Here is a 16,478-nt window from a genome sequence, read left to right on the forward strand (position 1 = left end):
GGGCATGTCCATCATTGTAGCCCCTTACTCATGTTCTTTCCTGCTTTTAAGGGGATGGCAAAGTCAAAGCATATACCCACTCTTTACCCATCCCACACCTATCCAAAACCCATTAATTATCCCTTCTATCTTAACTCCTTGTAGATGAAGGGTCATCCCTGTTCTGTACCCACTGCTTGGGTCAGAGGCATTGCAGCAAGACATAGTACCTCCATAGCAGGGTCCCTAATCCAAAACTCCTAGGGACCAAATAATGTAATAGTAAAACAAGTGGACAAACTTCACATTTATTTAACAATATTACAAAATAGAATACATAATGAAATCTAAAGCAAATTACCAACAGATTTAACCCCTTCAATACGGGGCACATCGCACATTTGGCAGCATTAGATGGCCGATGTGCGATGTCGCGTCATAATAATCGCATTATAAAAAATAAAGTCAGTGCTTAATTGTTCGTTCTCTTTCACCCGTGAATTTTGATAACCATAGAAAATATGATGCAGCCAGTTTAGAGAGAATGAATCTTACGTAGGTACGACTACAATAAATATAATCAAAAGGCCGATGTCGGCATCATCATGTACCCACTTGCTCCTCATGACGCCTACGTGTGCGGCACTGTATGAAAGTGGTTAAAAAGCAAAAAGTATGATGACCTGAATCAGTAAAGTCATCCTGACAAATGTTGTCATTTATCTTTCACCTCCAGTACACCAATTCTTGGATCTTATAAGATTTAAGAAAATATTGCTTCCTGGAGGAGGGTATTGCCATTGATGGTAGCTGTAGTTGCAATGATAAAACGGGTGCTTGTGATGACACCAAGCAGACGGAGGGCTGCTACCTCACTCCATGCAACTCCACCCAAAAACACCACAAGTACCACTCGTGGCACAGAGAAGGTTCCCACCCCAACTGCTGAGGGGTTACAGTAGCTAGTGGTGGATCCAGGCGCCAACTTGAGAGCGTCAGAGACACTGGCAGGTCCTCTCTCCAAAACACTAGCTATGACTTTTGGGATGGCAGGAGTATACACACCATTGAAGACATAGCTCATATGAGTTGGATTATGTAGATCAAATGGTTCATCTTCATCTGGAATAAGCTGGAGTTTGTTTGCCAGTGCTCGCCATGCTGAGGCACGGCGGGGTAATGCACTTGCTACCCGTTGTGTCACCTGCTTCAACTTCTCTTGTGCCACACTCCCTTTCCCTGAGGAAGTAGAGACTATAGCAGAGGATGAAAAAGAATTCAGGGTTGCTGAAGATGAGGGGGAAGATCCAGAAGAGGCAGCAGCAGCTGTGGCATCTGAAGCTAGGGTCAGAATACCAAGACTCCTAAGGTTGTGTATTGTGACTAGTTGTTCATGACCATATGCAGCCACCAGCTGTGCCACAACTGTTTCATAATCCTTCCTTGAGAGGCCTTCCTGTGTATAAGAGTACAGACCTATGAGTCGCAGGTTGTTACTGACAGGTAGCTGACGTGCTAGGCAGTCTTCTATGAATGTCCGGGCCTTGGCCCCTGCACTACCTGTCACAAATTCGTACTCTGTGCGAAGCTGCGCATCCAAGTCCTTCCCACATCTACTGGTGATGGCTTCACATGCCCGCAAGTACAGTGTCAGTGTCTGCTGCAAGTTTTGTATAGTTTTGAGTTCATTGGCCACGAAGGTTTTCATCTGGGCTACACTCATACCTTGTGCCTTGTCCTTTTTAGCATGCACCTCCCGAGCCCTCGTGATAAGGTAGTTTGATACTCCAGCCATATGCCTGTTTCGAATGTTGTCATAGATAGTATCTCGGCTGTTCAAGGATACCTTAGTTGCTGTATCCTTCCCTGCCACTTCCTTTGGGAACTCCACCACCCCTGCCTTGATCCCAAAGTGCTCATCAATAGCCCCTTCATAGGTCAACTGGGTTAGGAGTGGAGTCACATAATCCAGGTCACGATCAAATATGAAAAGGTGGCCAATCTCACATACCTGGAACAGATAAAAAAAATGAGCATAAAAACAAAAGGAAGGGTGATAGAGAAATGCAAGAATGGCAGAGAAATGGGGAGGCAATATGGAGAAAGTATGGTTGAGAAAGAAGGAAAAAGAGCATATAGAAAATAAGAAATGACTGACAAACATGGCTGAGCTAAAGGTGTCTTCGTTGCATTGCATACAAAATTGCCATTTATATTTATGTATGGTTTGATTTTATACAAAATAATCTTAAAAGAAATAATTGGAAGTCAAAATATACAAAGTAAGAGTTCCCTTAGGTTAGGATTTGCAAGGGCTGCAACCAAGGCTCTCCCCTATCACCTAGATGGTATGTACTTTTAATTGTTTCTGGTAAGAAGAGAAAAAGAGGTGGAGGACTTGAAAAGTTCTAGACATTCATGTTTTCAGGGAATAGAGTGGGGGAGTGTCAGATCACTATTTTGTAGAGGAGATATTAAGGGTGGAGGAGGTAAAGGGAGGGAGGAAGAGGTGCTGTGAGTAAACAAAGTGAATGAGAATGATTAAGAGAAAGAATACCATAAAAAGATGAGAGAAGCATGGGTGGTACTCAGGGATAAAGGAGAAATAGGAATAGAAGAATGTTATCTTTCAAATAGGAAATAATAAAATATACAAAGATGGTAAGTGGGATGAGGAGGATGTGAGGGAACAGAAGGAGAGGTAGTAAATGGCGGTATGATGAGGTGAAGGCAGTGGTAGAAGAAAATAAGCAAATTTATGAGGACTAGTTGCAAGATAGAACTAGGAAAAGCTTTGAGAGGCACAAGAGAGAAATAAAATGCAAGATGAGGAAAACAAAGAGTAGGAAAGATGTAATATGGGGTGGAAGTTTGACACAGAATTTTAAAAAGAATAAAATGAAGGAAAGAATAAAAGAAAGAAGACAGTGAGGTGGGTGAGCCAGGAAAAGGAGAAAAATTAAAGAGCACAGATGGAAGGATGTTGGAAGATGTAAATGTGGAAAGGGGAAGATGGGTAAAAATTTCAGAAAATTGCTAAATGTGGTGGAGGGGATGGACAAAATTACTGTATCAGTGGACGGTGCTTGGAAAATTATTCTGATAGAAGAATAAATATAGGGTTATAGAAAAGGATGAGATACAAAGACCATTAACTTCTTCAATACGGGCCAAAATCTCGTGGGCAGCATTAGCTGCCAGACGTGTGATGTTGCGTCATAATACTCGCATTATAAAAAATAAAGTTACCGCTGTATTGTTCTTCTCTTTCACCCGTGAATTTTAATAACCATAGGAAATATGATGAAGCCAGTTTACAGAGTATGGGGGTCATCCAGGTACAACTACAATACTGTATATATAATCAAGACGATGACATTGGCAGCTTTGCGCACCCACTTGCTCCTCATGACGCTTACGTAAGCATCATCGTATCGAAGGGGTTAAGAGTGATGAAGCTGGTAGGGCACCTGGGTTTGATGGATGTCATATCGAGTGTCTGACAAAGGGAGGAACTATAATCAAACTGGCTTTTGAGGTACTCCAGAGGACTGGAATACTAGTATAGTTCCACTTTATAAAGGAAACAAAGACAAATGTAAATGTAGAAGTTTTAGAGGGATCAGTCTGTTGAATATATGTAAGAGGCTGGTAGAAAAGAGGGTAGAAAGAGGGGTGGAAGATGGGTTGTTACATTTTATAGGAATGTTGTTTGTAAATAACACCCCAAGCAAGTTAACTGAGTCCACTTTGTGTAGGTAATAAAATATTGTTTGTAAATAACAGCCCAGGAGCTTGAAGGTATATTTACTTTTGCTGATATGACATTCCTTTGTAACCTAAGTGAGAATTATGCAGAGACTCTAGATTATTCTAAGTAAACAATATTGCCATAAAGACTTGAAACAAAGAATCTGATTGGTGAAAGGGTGGAGGAGAAAATTCAATTGGTTCACGAATGGATCATGCCCTTTGGGGAGGATCTTAAATATAAAGTTAGAGATCACTGGACTGAGGAAATCACTACATTACTGCAAAACTCACATAGGATCTCGCATACATGCTCTCAGGGGATTTCTTGGAAGAACTTTGGAGGGTACACTGTATAAGAATTAACAGAAGAAAGATATAGAAGAAAATCATTACCGGAAGTGAGTTGCTATATCCAGTGAAGACCACAAGGGTGGCAACAGTGGCGGCAGCGAGGGAAAGAATGCATGTAACTAAAACATCTCTAAAGAGAAGCAACTAACACATTACAGAAGAAAAGCACTCAATGCATGCAGCTAAAACATCTCCGAAGAGAAGCACTCAATGCATGCAGCTAAAACATCTCCGAAGAGAAGCACTCAATGCACACAACTAAAGACTACACCTAAAGAATTTAGTGCAATAATACGTGCTTTCTCATGCGAAGAGAATTGGTGCAGCCACTTCATTGCACGCAATGTCTCCAAAGAAACAAAACATCTGCAAAGAAAATGCAAGCAACTATTCACTAACTCCAAGCAACACATGGGACCACGTAGAGCACACAAATCCCCACACTGCCACAAGGACAAGCTAGTGAAGGAGAGGGATGACTACAAGGACAAGGATGATGTGTTGCTAAAGTGTGCACCCGTACATATTGAAGGATGACTATAAGTTGAAGGACTCAATTCAAATCGATATTATTAACAGAGAAGGTAGAAATTCACATGCAATATAGTTATAATTATGGTTAGGATGGCCACAGAAGTTCTCTGTCATGAGATAACCTCGCAGTCAAATGTTCCAAAGTTTTCAGAGGAAGAAAATATTATAGGGATAAAAAGACTCTATTAACATAATTGATACATTAATAGTGACAAAAAACATACTAGATGAAAAGGAGAAATAGAAACTTTAAAACAAAATGTAGATCCTGAGAAGGGTATGGCTAGGCTTATAATAAATTTCCAGCAAATGGAAAATATCAACACATGAAAATTATAAGAAATCATTCACTGAACACTTTAAATCAAAGTGTGATCAGGATCCTATCAGGTATTTGGTTAGAATCATAAAGACAAAAAAAAAAATCAAATGAAACAGAATATTTAGTAAAAATAGACAGATGGTCTAAGGACATGATTTCTATGTTGAAGGATTCAGATTGGATAGAAAGTAGATCTAGTGACAAATTGGTATACAACAGTAACAAGATGACTACAGAAAAGCTATACACGGATTTTAAAGAAACAATGGACTTAGGGGAGAAAAATGATCTTTTTCAAGGTTATCAAGAAATTAAAGCAATTAGTTCATATGTCATGACATTAGGAATGCAACAACAGAAAGAAACTAAGAACTCTAGGAGTGATTACATAAACAGGGGATCTGAACATAGAGTTAGAAGCATTTCAAGGAATGCCAGACTTCATTAATATAATTGTAGGAAATTGGGACATACAGCATGAGAGTGTTATTATGAGATCATTTGTAGGAACTGCAAATATGAGGGTCACAATGAGTATCATTGTAGAAACCCACCTTTCTGTTTGTTTCACAATAGAGTAGGGCATAGAACACAGAATTGTAGAGGAATGCCATATCTTTGTATTCACACAAAATAAAACAACACTACAGAGCTAATCCTAGAGTGACAGACATTATAGTGTACTGGAGAGTGATGAGAAAGAGAACACAAGAGAATTTTTTTAACTTACTATAACAATTGGAAGAACTTCTGTTGAACCTATTATTGTGGGTAAAGTAATCCAATAGACCTATTCAAATATTTATTGATACAGCATCTGTTGTAAATGTTATAACCAGTAAAGTGCTTAAAAGGTTGAATCTGGGAGTTAAAATCTTGGAAGCAATCCAATACTCATTGCAAGGAGTAATAGGAAGCCAGTTAAAAACATTAGCTAAGACCAAGTTCGGTGTTATTTTGTATAAAAATGAGCAACTGCACATTCCAGTGATAGCTGTAGAAGAATATGTCTTCCTAGATTTATTGATAGGATTTAAAACAATGAGAAAAGAGGGCATGATCATATGTCTGGCTGAGTTAGAGACCTTAGTGAAATCACAGTTAATCCCATTTTTAAATCAACTATTATCTGTGATAAGAGAACCTACTGAGAAAGAGGGGGAAGATAACAATGCTAGACTGGATAGTAGCAGGGCAGAGCGGTCTATTCAAGAACAGATAACAAAAGAGGAAGAGAAAGACACATATAGTGGGCACAACTCAGATGTTCAAGAAATCCCAGAAATTAATCAGAATTCATCAACTCCAAATGAAGCTTTACTAATTGTGGAAGGTGGTGTAATAATTCAACATCAGTGCAATCCTGAAAATTAACAGAGTAGTAGTGGAGTTGAAAGGAGTCACTGTAGACACTAAAAATTTTAACCATCCCAGATTCAATTAGGATAAAAAGGTTCGAAATTGGAGTTTGAAATTGGACTCAGGGATTTATAAGACACACAAGAACAAGGTAGAAATATTAGTGATTAGTACCTTGAATAAAGACATATTTCTAAGAAAAAGTACACAAATAGGATGTATGCAAATCTATCAAAGACCTATTAAGATTTTAAATGAGAGTCCTGAAGAGGTTGAATCACCAGTTTCATCTGTTCAATTCAGGAAGAAATAGATTTGAGGGAGAAATATAAGAATCAATTAGGGCCTACTTGTTGTCCTGAGTTAGAATCAAATTTAATTACATTGTTAGCGAAGAACAATAAAGCAATTGCTTTGCCAGGGGACACCTTGGGCAAAACTGTTATAAAACATCAGATTAAATTAAAACTAGGGACTCAACCTATTTATATGCCTGCCTACAGACTACCCCATTCCAAACTAGCCACTGTAGATAAATTGCTCACTGTAATATTATTGCAGGATATCACAGAACACAAAGTGAATGGAACTTTCCATTGATTTTAGTGCCAAAATCAAATGGTACTATATGTCCAGCTATTGACTATAGGGAACTGAATAACAGACAATACCTGATTGACTACCATTGCTGGTAATAGCCAGTATACTTTGTAGTTTGGGAAATGAGAATCAGTATTTTAGCACTATAGAGATCAAATCAGCTTTTTGCCAGATCAAGTTGCACAACGATTTTTGAGATTATACAGCATTTTCTACAGTGGGGTACTATGCATTCATGCAAATGCCATTTGGGTTATGCAACAGTCCATTAACTTGTATGAGATTACTAGATGGGTAGTTAGGAAACACACCCAGTGTATTCCTGAACGATATTTTAATAGTTTCTCCAACGGCAACTGAGAACTTCAAGAAATTAGATTTGGTATTCTCAAGACTAGTTGAAGCAGGGATGAAAGTGAAACTTGAAAAATTTATGTTTCTGCAAGACAGTGTCATTTATTTGGGACATAAAACAGATAGACATGGACTTGTACAGTGAATTCAAAGGAAAAAGTAGTAAACTACCTTATACTGAACAATGTAGAGAAAGAAGTTTCTTAGGATAGATAGGATACTATACGAAATTTATTAAGGGATATGCAGACATAGCTAATCCATTAAGTTATTGTTAAGGAAAATTCAAGGTTCATTTGGGGACCTGAACAACATCAAACTTTTGACAAGTTGATAGATAAACTTACTAGTTCTCCTGTTCTCATTTTTCCTAATTATGATGAAGAGTTCATTCTTTGTGAATCACAATGGCAAAAGCCGCCAAGACTGTGAGAATAAACACCTTGTGAGATCGAAACCTTTATTGGTACTACGTTTCGCTTGTTACAGCTTTTTCAAGTATAGACATGACACACACTCTGAGCACATATAAGCCAACAGGGAAGGAACTGGGAGAGGTTATCAGGGAGGGGTGGGTGGTAGATTCACTGGAGAGTTTTAGAGATATGATACTGGGATATCCAATCAGAGTGTGGACTGATTATACAGCTATTCAGAATTTATTCAAGCATAAAAATCTTAGAGGCAGATTAGCTAGGTGGTTTACTACACTTCAGTGCTACGAAGTTAAGTTTGAATACATTCCAGGTAGGAAGAATGTTGCAGCAGATGCACTATCTAGGAATATTAGCCAACCAATGACAGGGTTGATAAATTTTATTTGCAGTATTAATGAACTAGTAATATTAGATGAATAATTGATAATAAATGAACAAAGAAGAGATCAGACTTGGGAAACATGGCACAGTACTTGATGAACCTGCAAAGAATTTCTCCAAAACTACCAAAGGGCTAACAGATAAAAGAATTTCATTTAAGCAATAGACTTTTGTATACAAAAATAGTCATAAGAGGGAAAAATATTTCTAGGGGCCCAGTGAATCAGTTGGTGATTCCAAACTCTTGTACCAGAGGTATTAAGATTACTTCATAACTGTGATTATAGTTCTCATCCAGGAAAAGATAAAACTTATAGACAAGCACAACTTAAATACTTTTGGCCAGGCATGAAGAGAGATATTTACTTACATATTGATAATTGCTTGAAATGTGCTGAGGTAAAAGGAAATACACATAAGCCTGCTCCTATGCTATCATATCCCATACCACAGAAACCTTGGGAGAGATTCCATTTAGATACACTAGTTACATATGTCTGAAAATGGATATAAATATGTATTTGTTGCCATTGATTATCTGTCAAGATTTTGTATTTTACAACCCATTCCAAATAAGAGAGCTGAAACAATTGCTTCAGTAATATATGAACAAATCATCTGTAATTTCACTACTCCCAAGATCTTAGTTTCAGACAATGGTACTGAATTTAACAAAATCTTGTAAGAATTATGCAAGTCAATCATTCTCAGAGCAATGTAGTACAGAGGTTAAATAAGAAAATTATCACTTGTCTTAGATTTAAAAAACATCTCCATTAAAAAAAAAAAAAAAAAGACTCCATGAGAGTAAACTTAGACATTATCAAAGAATTTTAAATAAAAATGCTGTTCAAAGGAAACTTGAAAATAAAATGAGATAGAGAGTAACATTGATCTCGGAGGCAAATTTCCGTAACAATGACAGAGAAAAGTGAAGCTTGATGGTTGTAGCTTTAGGAGTTCTTGCTGGATTAGGGATATCCAATTTTGCCTTCTTTGCCAATTTCAAGAATTATGTGAATAAATTAAATGAAAAAGTCACAAAGATTGATAGTTTACAAACCAGTGTAGAAAACACTGAGGATTTGATCTCTGAGATTACAGAGAATTTAGAGAAACTCAGTATCAACCAGTCTGAACAAGAAAACTCCCTACTTATTTTCTTACTACTTGATGCAATGCACATAAAAATAACTGAGATTGCATCTCAGTTGGAATCCTTTGTGCAAGACTTAGTTTTAGCAAATTCTGGTCAAGTCACATCCTCGCTTCTCCCAATACCCCAACTTGTAAGGATAATTAACTTAGCTAAGAAGGATTGGAATTTATATTTAACCTATACAAACTGATACCCTTCCCAATGAAGATAAATGATTAAATATTTGAAGTTGATACACTGGTAATAGATCCACTAGATTATATCCTTTCTCTAGGTAACTTAAAAGAGAGTACAATCTTCACTAGTTAAGAATATGTCTGTAAAGCAGAACTGTCACTTCAAAAAGATATTTATAAACCAGGTCATAATAACATAGGAAGTTCATATCTATTTTTCCCAAACAAAACCAAAGTATCCATTATCTGTCCTGAATTAGATCCTAAATTAAAATCAGTTGAAGGTCCAATTTCAGTTTCTGACATGTGTGAAATACATGCAGGGACTCTCCACTATTGCCAATACCCTCAATATAATGTATATAACCAATAAAACATACCTTCCTAAAAAAAATCACCACCTTTGGAAATAAGCTACATCCATTGGGTTCAGAAACAACTCTTATATTAATCATATTTCTTTTCATAATTATTCTTTTCTCCTCCTTAGTTATTGCTGCCTTAATATTATTGACTGTAATCAAAAGGATGATGACATTAAAAAGAATCAAACACTTGCCAACATGAGAAATTGTAGTATGCCAGAGCCCTATAAGAGGCAGATAGGAAATGGTTGGTCAGGGGCAATCAAGTGGTAGCTGCCGAGCCCTGTATGAGGTTGGTAGAAAAGTGGGTAGAAGATGGATTTTTGCATCAGGCTGTTTGTAAGTAACAGCCTGAGCAAGCTGCCTAAGTCTGCTTTGTGTAGTTAATAAAATTGCTTGGCTTGCGATCTTGAATATACAGTGGAACTTCACTTAATGAGCATAATTCATTCCCAAATCTTACATGTAATGGGAAACACATATTAAACAAAACCATTTTTCCCATAGGAATACAACTAGGTAAATACGTACTCTTGAAAAGAGTGTCTTAGAAAAAACTCAGAGTGCATTGTGTATTCTTAATTGGATTGAACAGAAGAAAGATATAGAAAACTCTGGAATTTAATTCTCCTTGACAGAAAAATTTAATGAAGTGAGAGGTAGCCTATCAATGAAGAAAACCAACACTAAGTGAAACAGACAGCCTAGAACTTGACAAAGTTGAATGATTGGAGGCAATGGGGCTTACCAACTAAAAGAAGCGAGTCACCATATCAATAGGTGAGTGCTAACAGTGGTAACAACATTATGTGTGCCAAAGTTTTTCGTACTCCTTGGTGACTAGCCAAAGGAAAGTCATGGGCTAATAGTAAAATTTGTGACCTCATACATGTGGGGACAAAAATTTGGTGTCTGTCTTGCCAAGACTGGTACAGAGGGACATTAGGCATTAACCATTTGCACATTATGATACCTTGTTCGAGGTAATAACATCAAAACTGTGTCTCGGGTTGTGTTTTGGTCACACATTGATCCAAGAGGGAAGAAAATTATTCATTCAATTTCTGGCCTTCAATTAGATTCCCTAGTCACAGTAGAATGGGAAGTATTAGGAATGGAAGCAGTATTACTGTTTTCTGAGAAGAGTGTATCATTAACCAAGGATTCTACATCCTTGGGATGTGTATCAACAGTGTCTGTGTTTTCTTGTGAAGTGTAAACATTATGCTATTCATTTGGTTTTCTGGTGATCTGAGACCTTGTTACAGTACATACAGGGAAAATAGATGGATTCTCTAGTGTGGTCTCATCAGTTACAGGGGCACTACAACAGGGGAATTAACTTTACTACCTGTTAGGTCATTGACAATAGCAGTTTAATGCCAACCACTATGCCGGCATTTCTTCAATTGCAGTGACAATTACATCTCCCTTGACTATGTCAGTCTTCAAGTACACTTTGTGAAATAGTAGTCTTCTAATTCCTGCTACTATGTTCATAATGACATCCTGATTCAAGTAAGACTCAGAGGGGTTTGGTAATGTGACAGTTAACACAAGAGTTTGAATAGTCCCTTAGGACAGAGATGGGTTTTGATTCATTATTACAGAAATTAGGTATACAGGGAGTCCTTGATTTGCACGATAGATGCATTCCAGAAGGGACCATGCAAAGTAAATTTCGTGCAATGTAAGGATGATCACCCCTAGTACTGGAGTAAACTGTACATACACTATATTAAAGGATGGGAGTTGTTGGAAACAAAACAAACAATTACTCGTACTAAGTAAACATTACTAATGCTCATGTTCTGTAGTTTTTAATGTTTTTTTAATACAATCAGTACTGTACAATAAATACAATACGTGTGAAACTTGATTATCTTGAAATTGTGTTATTTTAAGGAATGTGTGTAATATGTAGAAAAAACCTTATTTTTTGACACCATGCTATTTTGAACTCGTGCAAATCAAAGACTTCCTGTAGTTCCTTTCATCACAAAAGGAGCAAAATGGGGGTCTAGTACTATCTTTACTTTAGTCAGTAAATTGTGGGATAGGACAGAAGTTTAAGATTCAATCTTAACTTGTGATAAGGTGGGTTTGGACATACTTTGGGAGGATGATATATTTTGTGAATTGGTCCTAGCTGGGCTACAATAGCTAGTTGGACAAGGGGTAGTAATTGACACAACCACTAGTTGTGATCAAATTTGATTATTTGGTCTTTTCCTGCATTCAGAGAAATTATGTCCAAAATTATGAAAATAATTACAAGTTGGAATAGGACTATGGGAATTATATCTGGGATAGGTTGTTTGATAATAACTACTATCATGAAACTGTCTTTTAAAATTGCTTTTGCTGACTTTACTTCTCCCTCAAATGAAATGGAAGTGGTGTGTTGGCTGTGACCTTTGGGTTGAGTCCCCTTTTTTTTGTGATGAATAATAGTGTATTCATGTGCCAATATGGCAGCTCTAGCTAGATCAGAAGCATTTCTTTCCTCAAGATAGATTCTAAAATTTTAATCTAGTAGATTCTTGAATTGTTCTAGCCCCATTACTACCCTTAATTTGACAAATGAATCTGTGTTTTTGCCACCTATCTCCATACTTAGTCTATTGGAGTAGGGACTTTGGTGATTGATCTCAGGGTCCTTATTTTGTGATCTGAGTATATGGGTAAAAGTAAGGTGATGAGATGTACAAGGGGTGAAAGTGGCAGTAATCTGGAAGTGAGCATTAAGGGAGAGCAACTGGAGGAAGTGGATAGTTTTAGATATTTGGGTGCAAATGTGGCAGGAAAGGGTGGAGTGAAGGTGGAGGTAGAATGTAGATTGAGAGAAGCGAGTAAATGCCTTGGTGGTTTAAAAAGTGTAATGAGGAATAGGAATCTGGGAATGGATGCTAAGAGGAGACTGTATGAAGGAGTGATTGTGCCAACAGCACTGTATGGAGCAGAAACATGGAACATGAGAGAGGAAGAGAGAAGGAACTTGAATGTGTTTGAGATGAAGTGTCTGAGAAGTATGATGGGGGTTACTAGGCTAGATAGAGTGAGAAATGAGGAGGTGAGGAGGAGAACAGGGGTGGAAAGGGAGCTGGGAGATAGGGTGGATGAAAGAGTATTAGGATGGTTTGGACACATGGAAAGAATGAGTGAAGAAAGACTAGTAAAGGAGGTATGGAAGGCAGATGTGGAGGGAGTGAACATGGATGAGATGGATGGATGGATGGATGGGGTGAAGGGGGCTTTGGGGAAGAGGGGAATGTCGGTTGAGGAAGGACGGGAGAGGACAGAAGACAGGGGTGAATGGAGAATGGTTGTATATGGAAAATGTTGTGATGCATGAGGTGGATTGGATGGGGGAATGGGGGTGAGGTAGTGTGTGTGAGCAAAACTTTTGATGCAGCCCGAAGGGATTTCTCCCCATCCTCTCCTTTATATGGGGGGACGGAGAGGGGGGGTCGCCGATTTAATGAAGCGGCCTCGCTGTGGATGTGCTGTGTCCTGCGACACTGCTTCTGACCCAGGGCAGTGGACAGGGTGTAGGGATGACCCGTCATCTAGGAGGTGCTAAGATGGGAGGGAGGGCGGAGGGGTGTGGAGTGTTTTCGGGGATGAAATGGGTGGGAATGTTTTTGTGCCTTGTCCTTTTTGGCTACCCTCCTGGTAAGGGGGAAAAAGGCCTTGGTATATGTATGTATGTATGTATGAGTATATGTTTTTGTCTAATGGAGTAGGGAGTTTTATGGTTGATCTTGGGGTCCTTATTTTGTGATCTGAGTATATGTTTTTGTTTTTGTTGCATGGGGCTGCTGGCAGGTTGTTGTAGATGTTTGAGCGGTATGATGCTGGTGTGAATTTTTTTTGTCGTGGTCAGTTGGAATCTTGTATTTACCTAATTGTAGTATACAGAAAGGAGCAATGCTCATTTAGTCTCATCTCCTATTCTATATATATATATATATATATATATATATACAGGTAGTCGTCGACTTACGACCTATGCGACTTACGACTGATCGACTTTACGACCACGAGATGGTGCAATAATATCTAACATTTAATAGAGTAATAGAATTGCAATGTTATGCCTGGCAGTGCAGTACATTACTCCGCACGCTGCGAGACGCGAGTACGATAGTTTTGGCAGGCTGCCGGCAGCGTCAGCATCCCAGCCAGCTAAATATTCTTTCATTTTGTTTGTTTGAAGTAAAATGTTTCCTAATTTTGCATTGCATTTTGTATTTTTGTATATTTTGCAATTAATAAAATATAACAAACTAGCCTAGGCTACTTTGTTGTCGATAACAATATGTTCGGTACAGTACTTAAACGAAAAGAATGTGTTTTGTTGAAATAAAAAAAAAATCTTAATTTTGCCTTACTTTTTGTATATTTATGTTTTGCAATTAATAAAATGTAACAGTATTTTTTATGCCTAGTCTGTTGTCAATGACAAAATGTTCGGTACAGCATTTTGTATTTTTATGTTTTGCGATTAATAAAATGTAACAGTAAACTTTGTTTATGCCTAGTCTGTTGTCGATAACAATATTTTCGGTACAGTACGTAAACGAAAAGAATGTGTTTCGAATTTTTTTTTTTCTCCTAATTTTGCTTTACAATGATTTTAATGTAACCAACAAAAAAGGATTTGTAGGTCAAAGATGACAGGACTTTATTCAGTATGCGTAGGTCTAGGCTACGTTTCCTAACGAAAATTATAAAAAGTTAATGAATACTAAACAACGTAGCTCAAAGATAATAAGATTTTATTCAGTATGCATACGTTTCCTTAAGAAAGTCTGATGGTAAAATAATACAAAGGTTAACAAATACAGTATCAAATATCATAGGTCAAGGGTGATAGGATTTTATTCAATATGCTTAGGCCTAGGCTAAGTTTCCCAAAGAAAATCAGATGAAATTATAAAAAGGTTAAAAATACTATACAACATAGTTCAAAGATGCTAAGATTATTTCAATATGCTAAATATACAATATATATATATATATATATATTATATAAAGGGTAATATATACTGTATACATAGACCGACTTGCATCCATATCGACTTACGACCTGTCTGTTGGAACCGAACTCGGTCGTAAGTCGACGACTACCTGTATATATATATATATATATACATACATACATATACCAAGGCTTCTTCCCTCTTACAAGGGAGGTAGCCAAAAAGGAAAAGGCGTAAAATCATTCCCACCCTTTCCATCCCTGAATACACTCCACACTCCTCCACCCTCCCTCCTATCTTAGCACCTCCTGGATGACGGGTCATCCCTGCACCTTGTCCACTGCCCTGGGTCAGAAATAGTGTCACAAGACACAGCACACCCACAGCAAGGCTGCTTCATTAAATCGGCAACCTCCCTCTCCGTCCCCCCATGCATAAAAGGAGAAGACGGAGAGAAATCCCTTCGGGCTGCGTCAAATTTTACTCACACATACTACCTCATCCCCATCCCCCCGCCCATTCCACCTCATGCATTACAACATCATCCATATACAACCATTCTCCATTCACCCGTCTTCTGTCCTCTCCCATCCTTCCTCAACCATATACATTTTTTTTAATCAGGCATAACTTCAAATTCATGTACAGTTCTAACTTAATCTATATCCTTGATCTCCAATTACAGATGCTCCTCTACTTACGTTCATTCATTTTATGTTTTTTCGATTTTACGTTTGAACTGACTGTAAAAAAAAATTTGTTTGAGTGAATTTTTGAGTTTAGCGTGCTCTCCATAGTACGAGACGTTCAAACGATACTTACACATGACGCTGCGTCCATTGTTTACATGGCACAAACGACAGACTGAACGTGCCTTGCCTCCTCCTCCTCCTCCTTCTCCTCCACCATCTCACTTTATGTTGCTTGAATTTAATTTATTTGAAATTAATGTTATCATTTTACAATGTTATGTTTATAATTAATAATTTAGGGGTGTTTTATAAGATACGGTAATAGAATTTATGGATGTATAGTACAGTATGAATGGTCATACATTACTGGAATGTACAGTAACAATTTACGCTCATTTTCACGTTACGTTCGGCCATTCGGAACGTAACTAAAACGTAAATTGAGGAGCGTCTGAATAATTAGATTTGAACTCATGTATTGTTTCAGCTTGGGCAATATCACTTCCTAAGCTACTCTAAGTATTTAAAGTATTTATACATCTATATAGAAAGCTGTATTTCTTCACATCCTTTAGACATGTAGTCTTTCTTAACTTGCTCCCTTGACCTTTTAAAGCCCTTCCATCTTTAATAAGGAGATCTCTTCTGTCAATGCAATCTATCCCTTTAGTGACCTGAACTCTGTAATCATATTATCTCTTTCTCTTCAATCTTTCAAAGTTGGCAGACCCAATGCTTTTAGTCTTTCCTCGTATGATTTATCTGCCAGGTTGGGGACCAGTTTGGTTGCTACCCTTTGTATTCTCTCAATCTTGCTTATATCCTTCACTCTGTGTAAGGATCATACTACTGATACATATTCCATTCTTGGATCAAAGTTTTGATGAGTTTTTTCATCATGTTGTGCAATGAATGGATGACTGGAACACAGCTCTTCAAGAGGACTGTGTGCTTATCATTTTCATGCACTGTTCCATAAGTAGAATTTTGGTTTCAGTATGTGGGTAGTTTTTGGGCATATTCTTATTCTT

General features: G+C 37.6%; 1 protein-coding gene across 2 annotated transcripts in view; it reads right to left on the reverse strand.

The window, feature by feature from the left end:
- Positions 1–275: 275 nt before the first annotated feature.
- The window catches only part of LOC143030949 (vacuolar protein sorting-associated protein 33B-like), a 100,520-nt gene continuing 84,317 nt past the window's right edge, over positions 276–16,478 (reverse strand). For both annotated transcript variants that reach the window (XM_076194243.1, XM_076194244.1), the window contains exon 6: positions 276–1,990. In XM_076194243.1, coding sequence (XP_076050358.1) covers positions 743–1,990 — 1,248 coding nt within the window. In that variant the 3' untranslated portion in view covers positions 276–742. The remainder of the gene's footprint in view (positions 1,991–16,478) is intronic.

Source organism: Oratosquilla oratoria, chromosome 12 (genome assembly GCF_046742065.1).
Source record: "Oratosquilla oratoria isolate Oo_2021 chromosome 12, ASM4674206v1, whole genome shotgun sequence".
NCBI lineage: Eukaryota > Metazoa > Arthropoda > Malacostraca > Stomatopoda > Squillidae > Oratosquilla > Oratosquilla oratoria.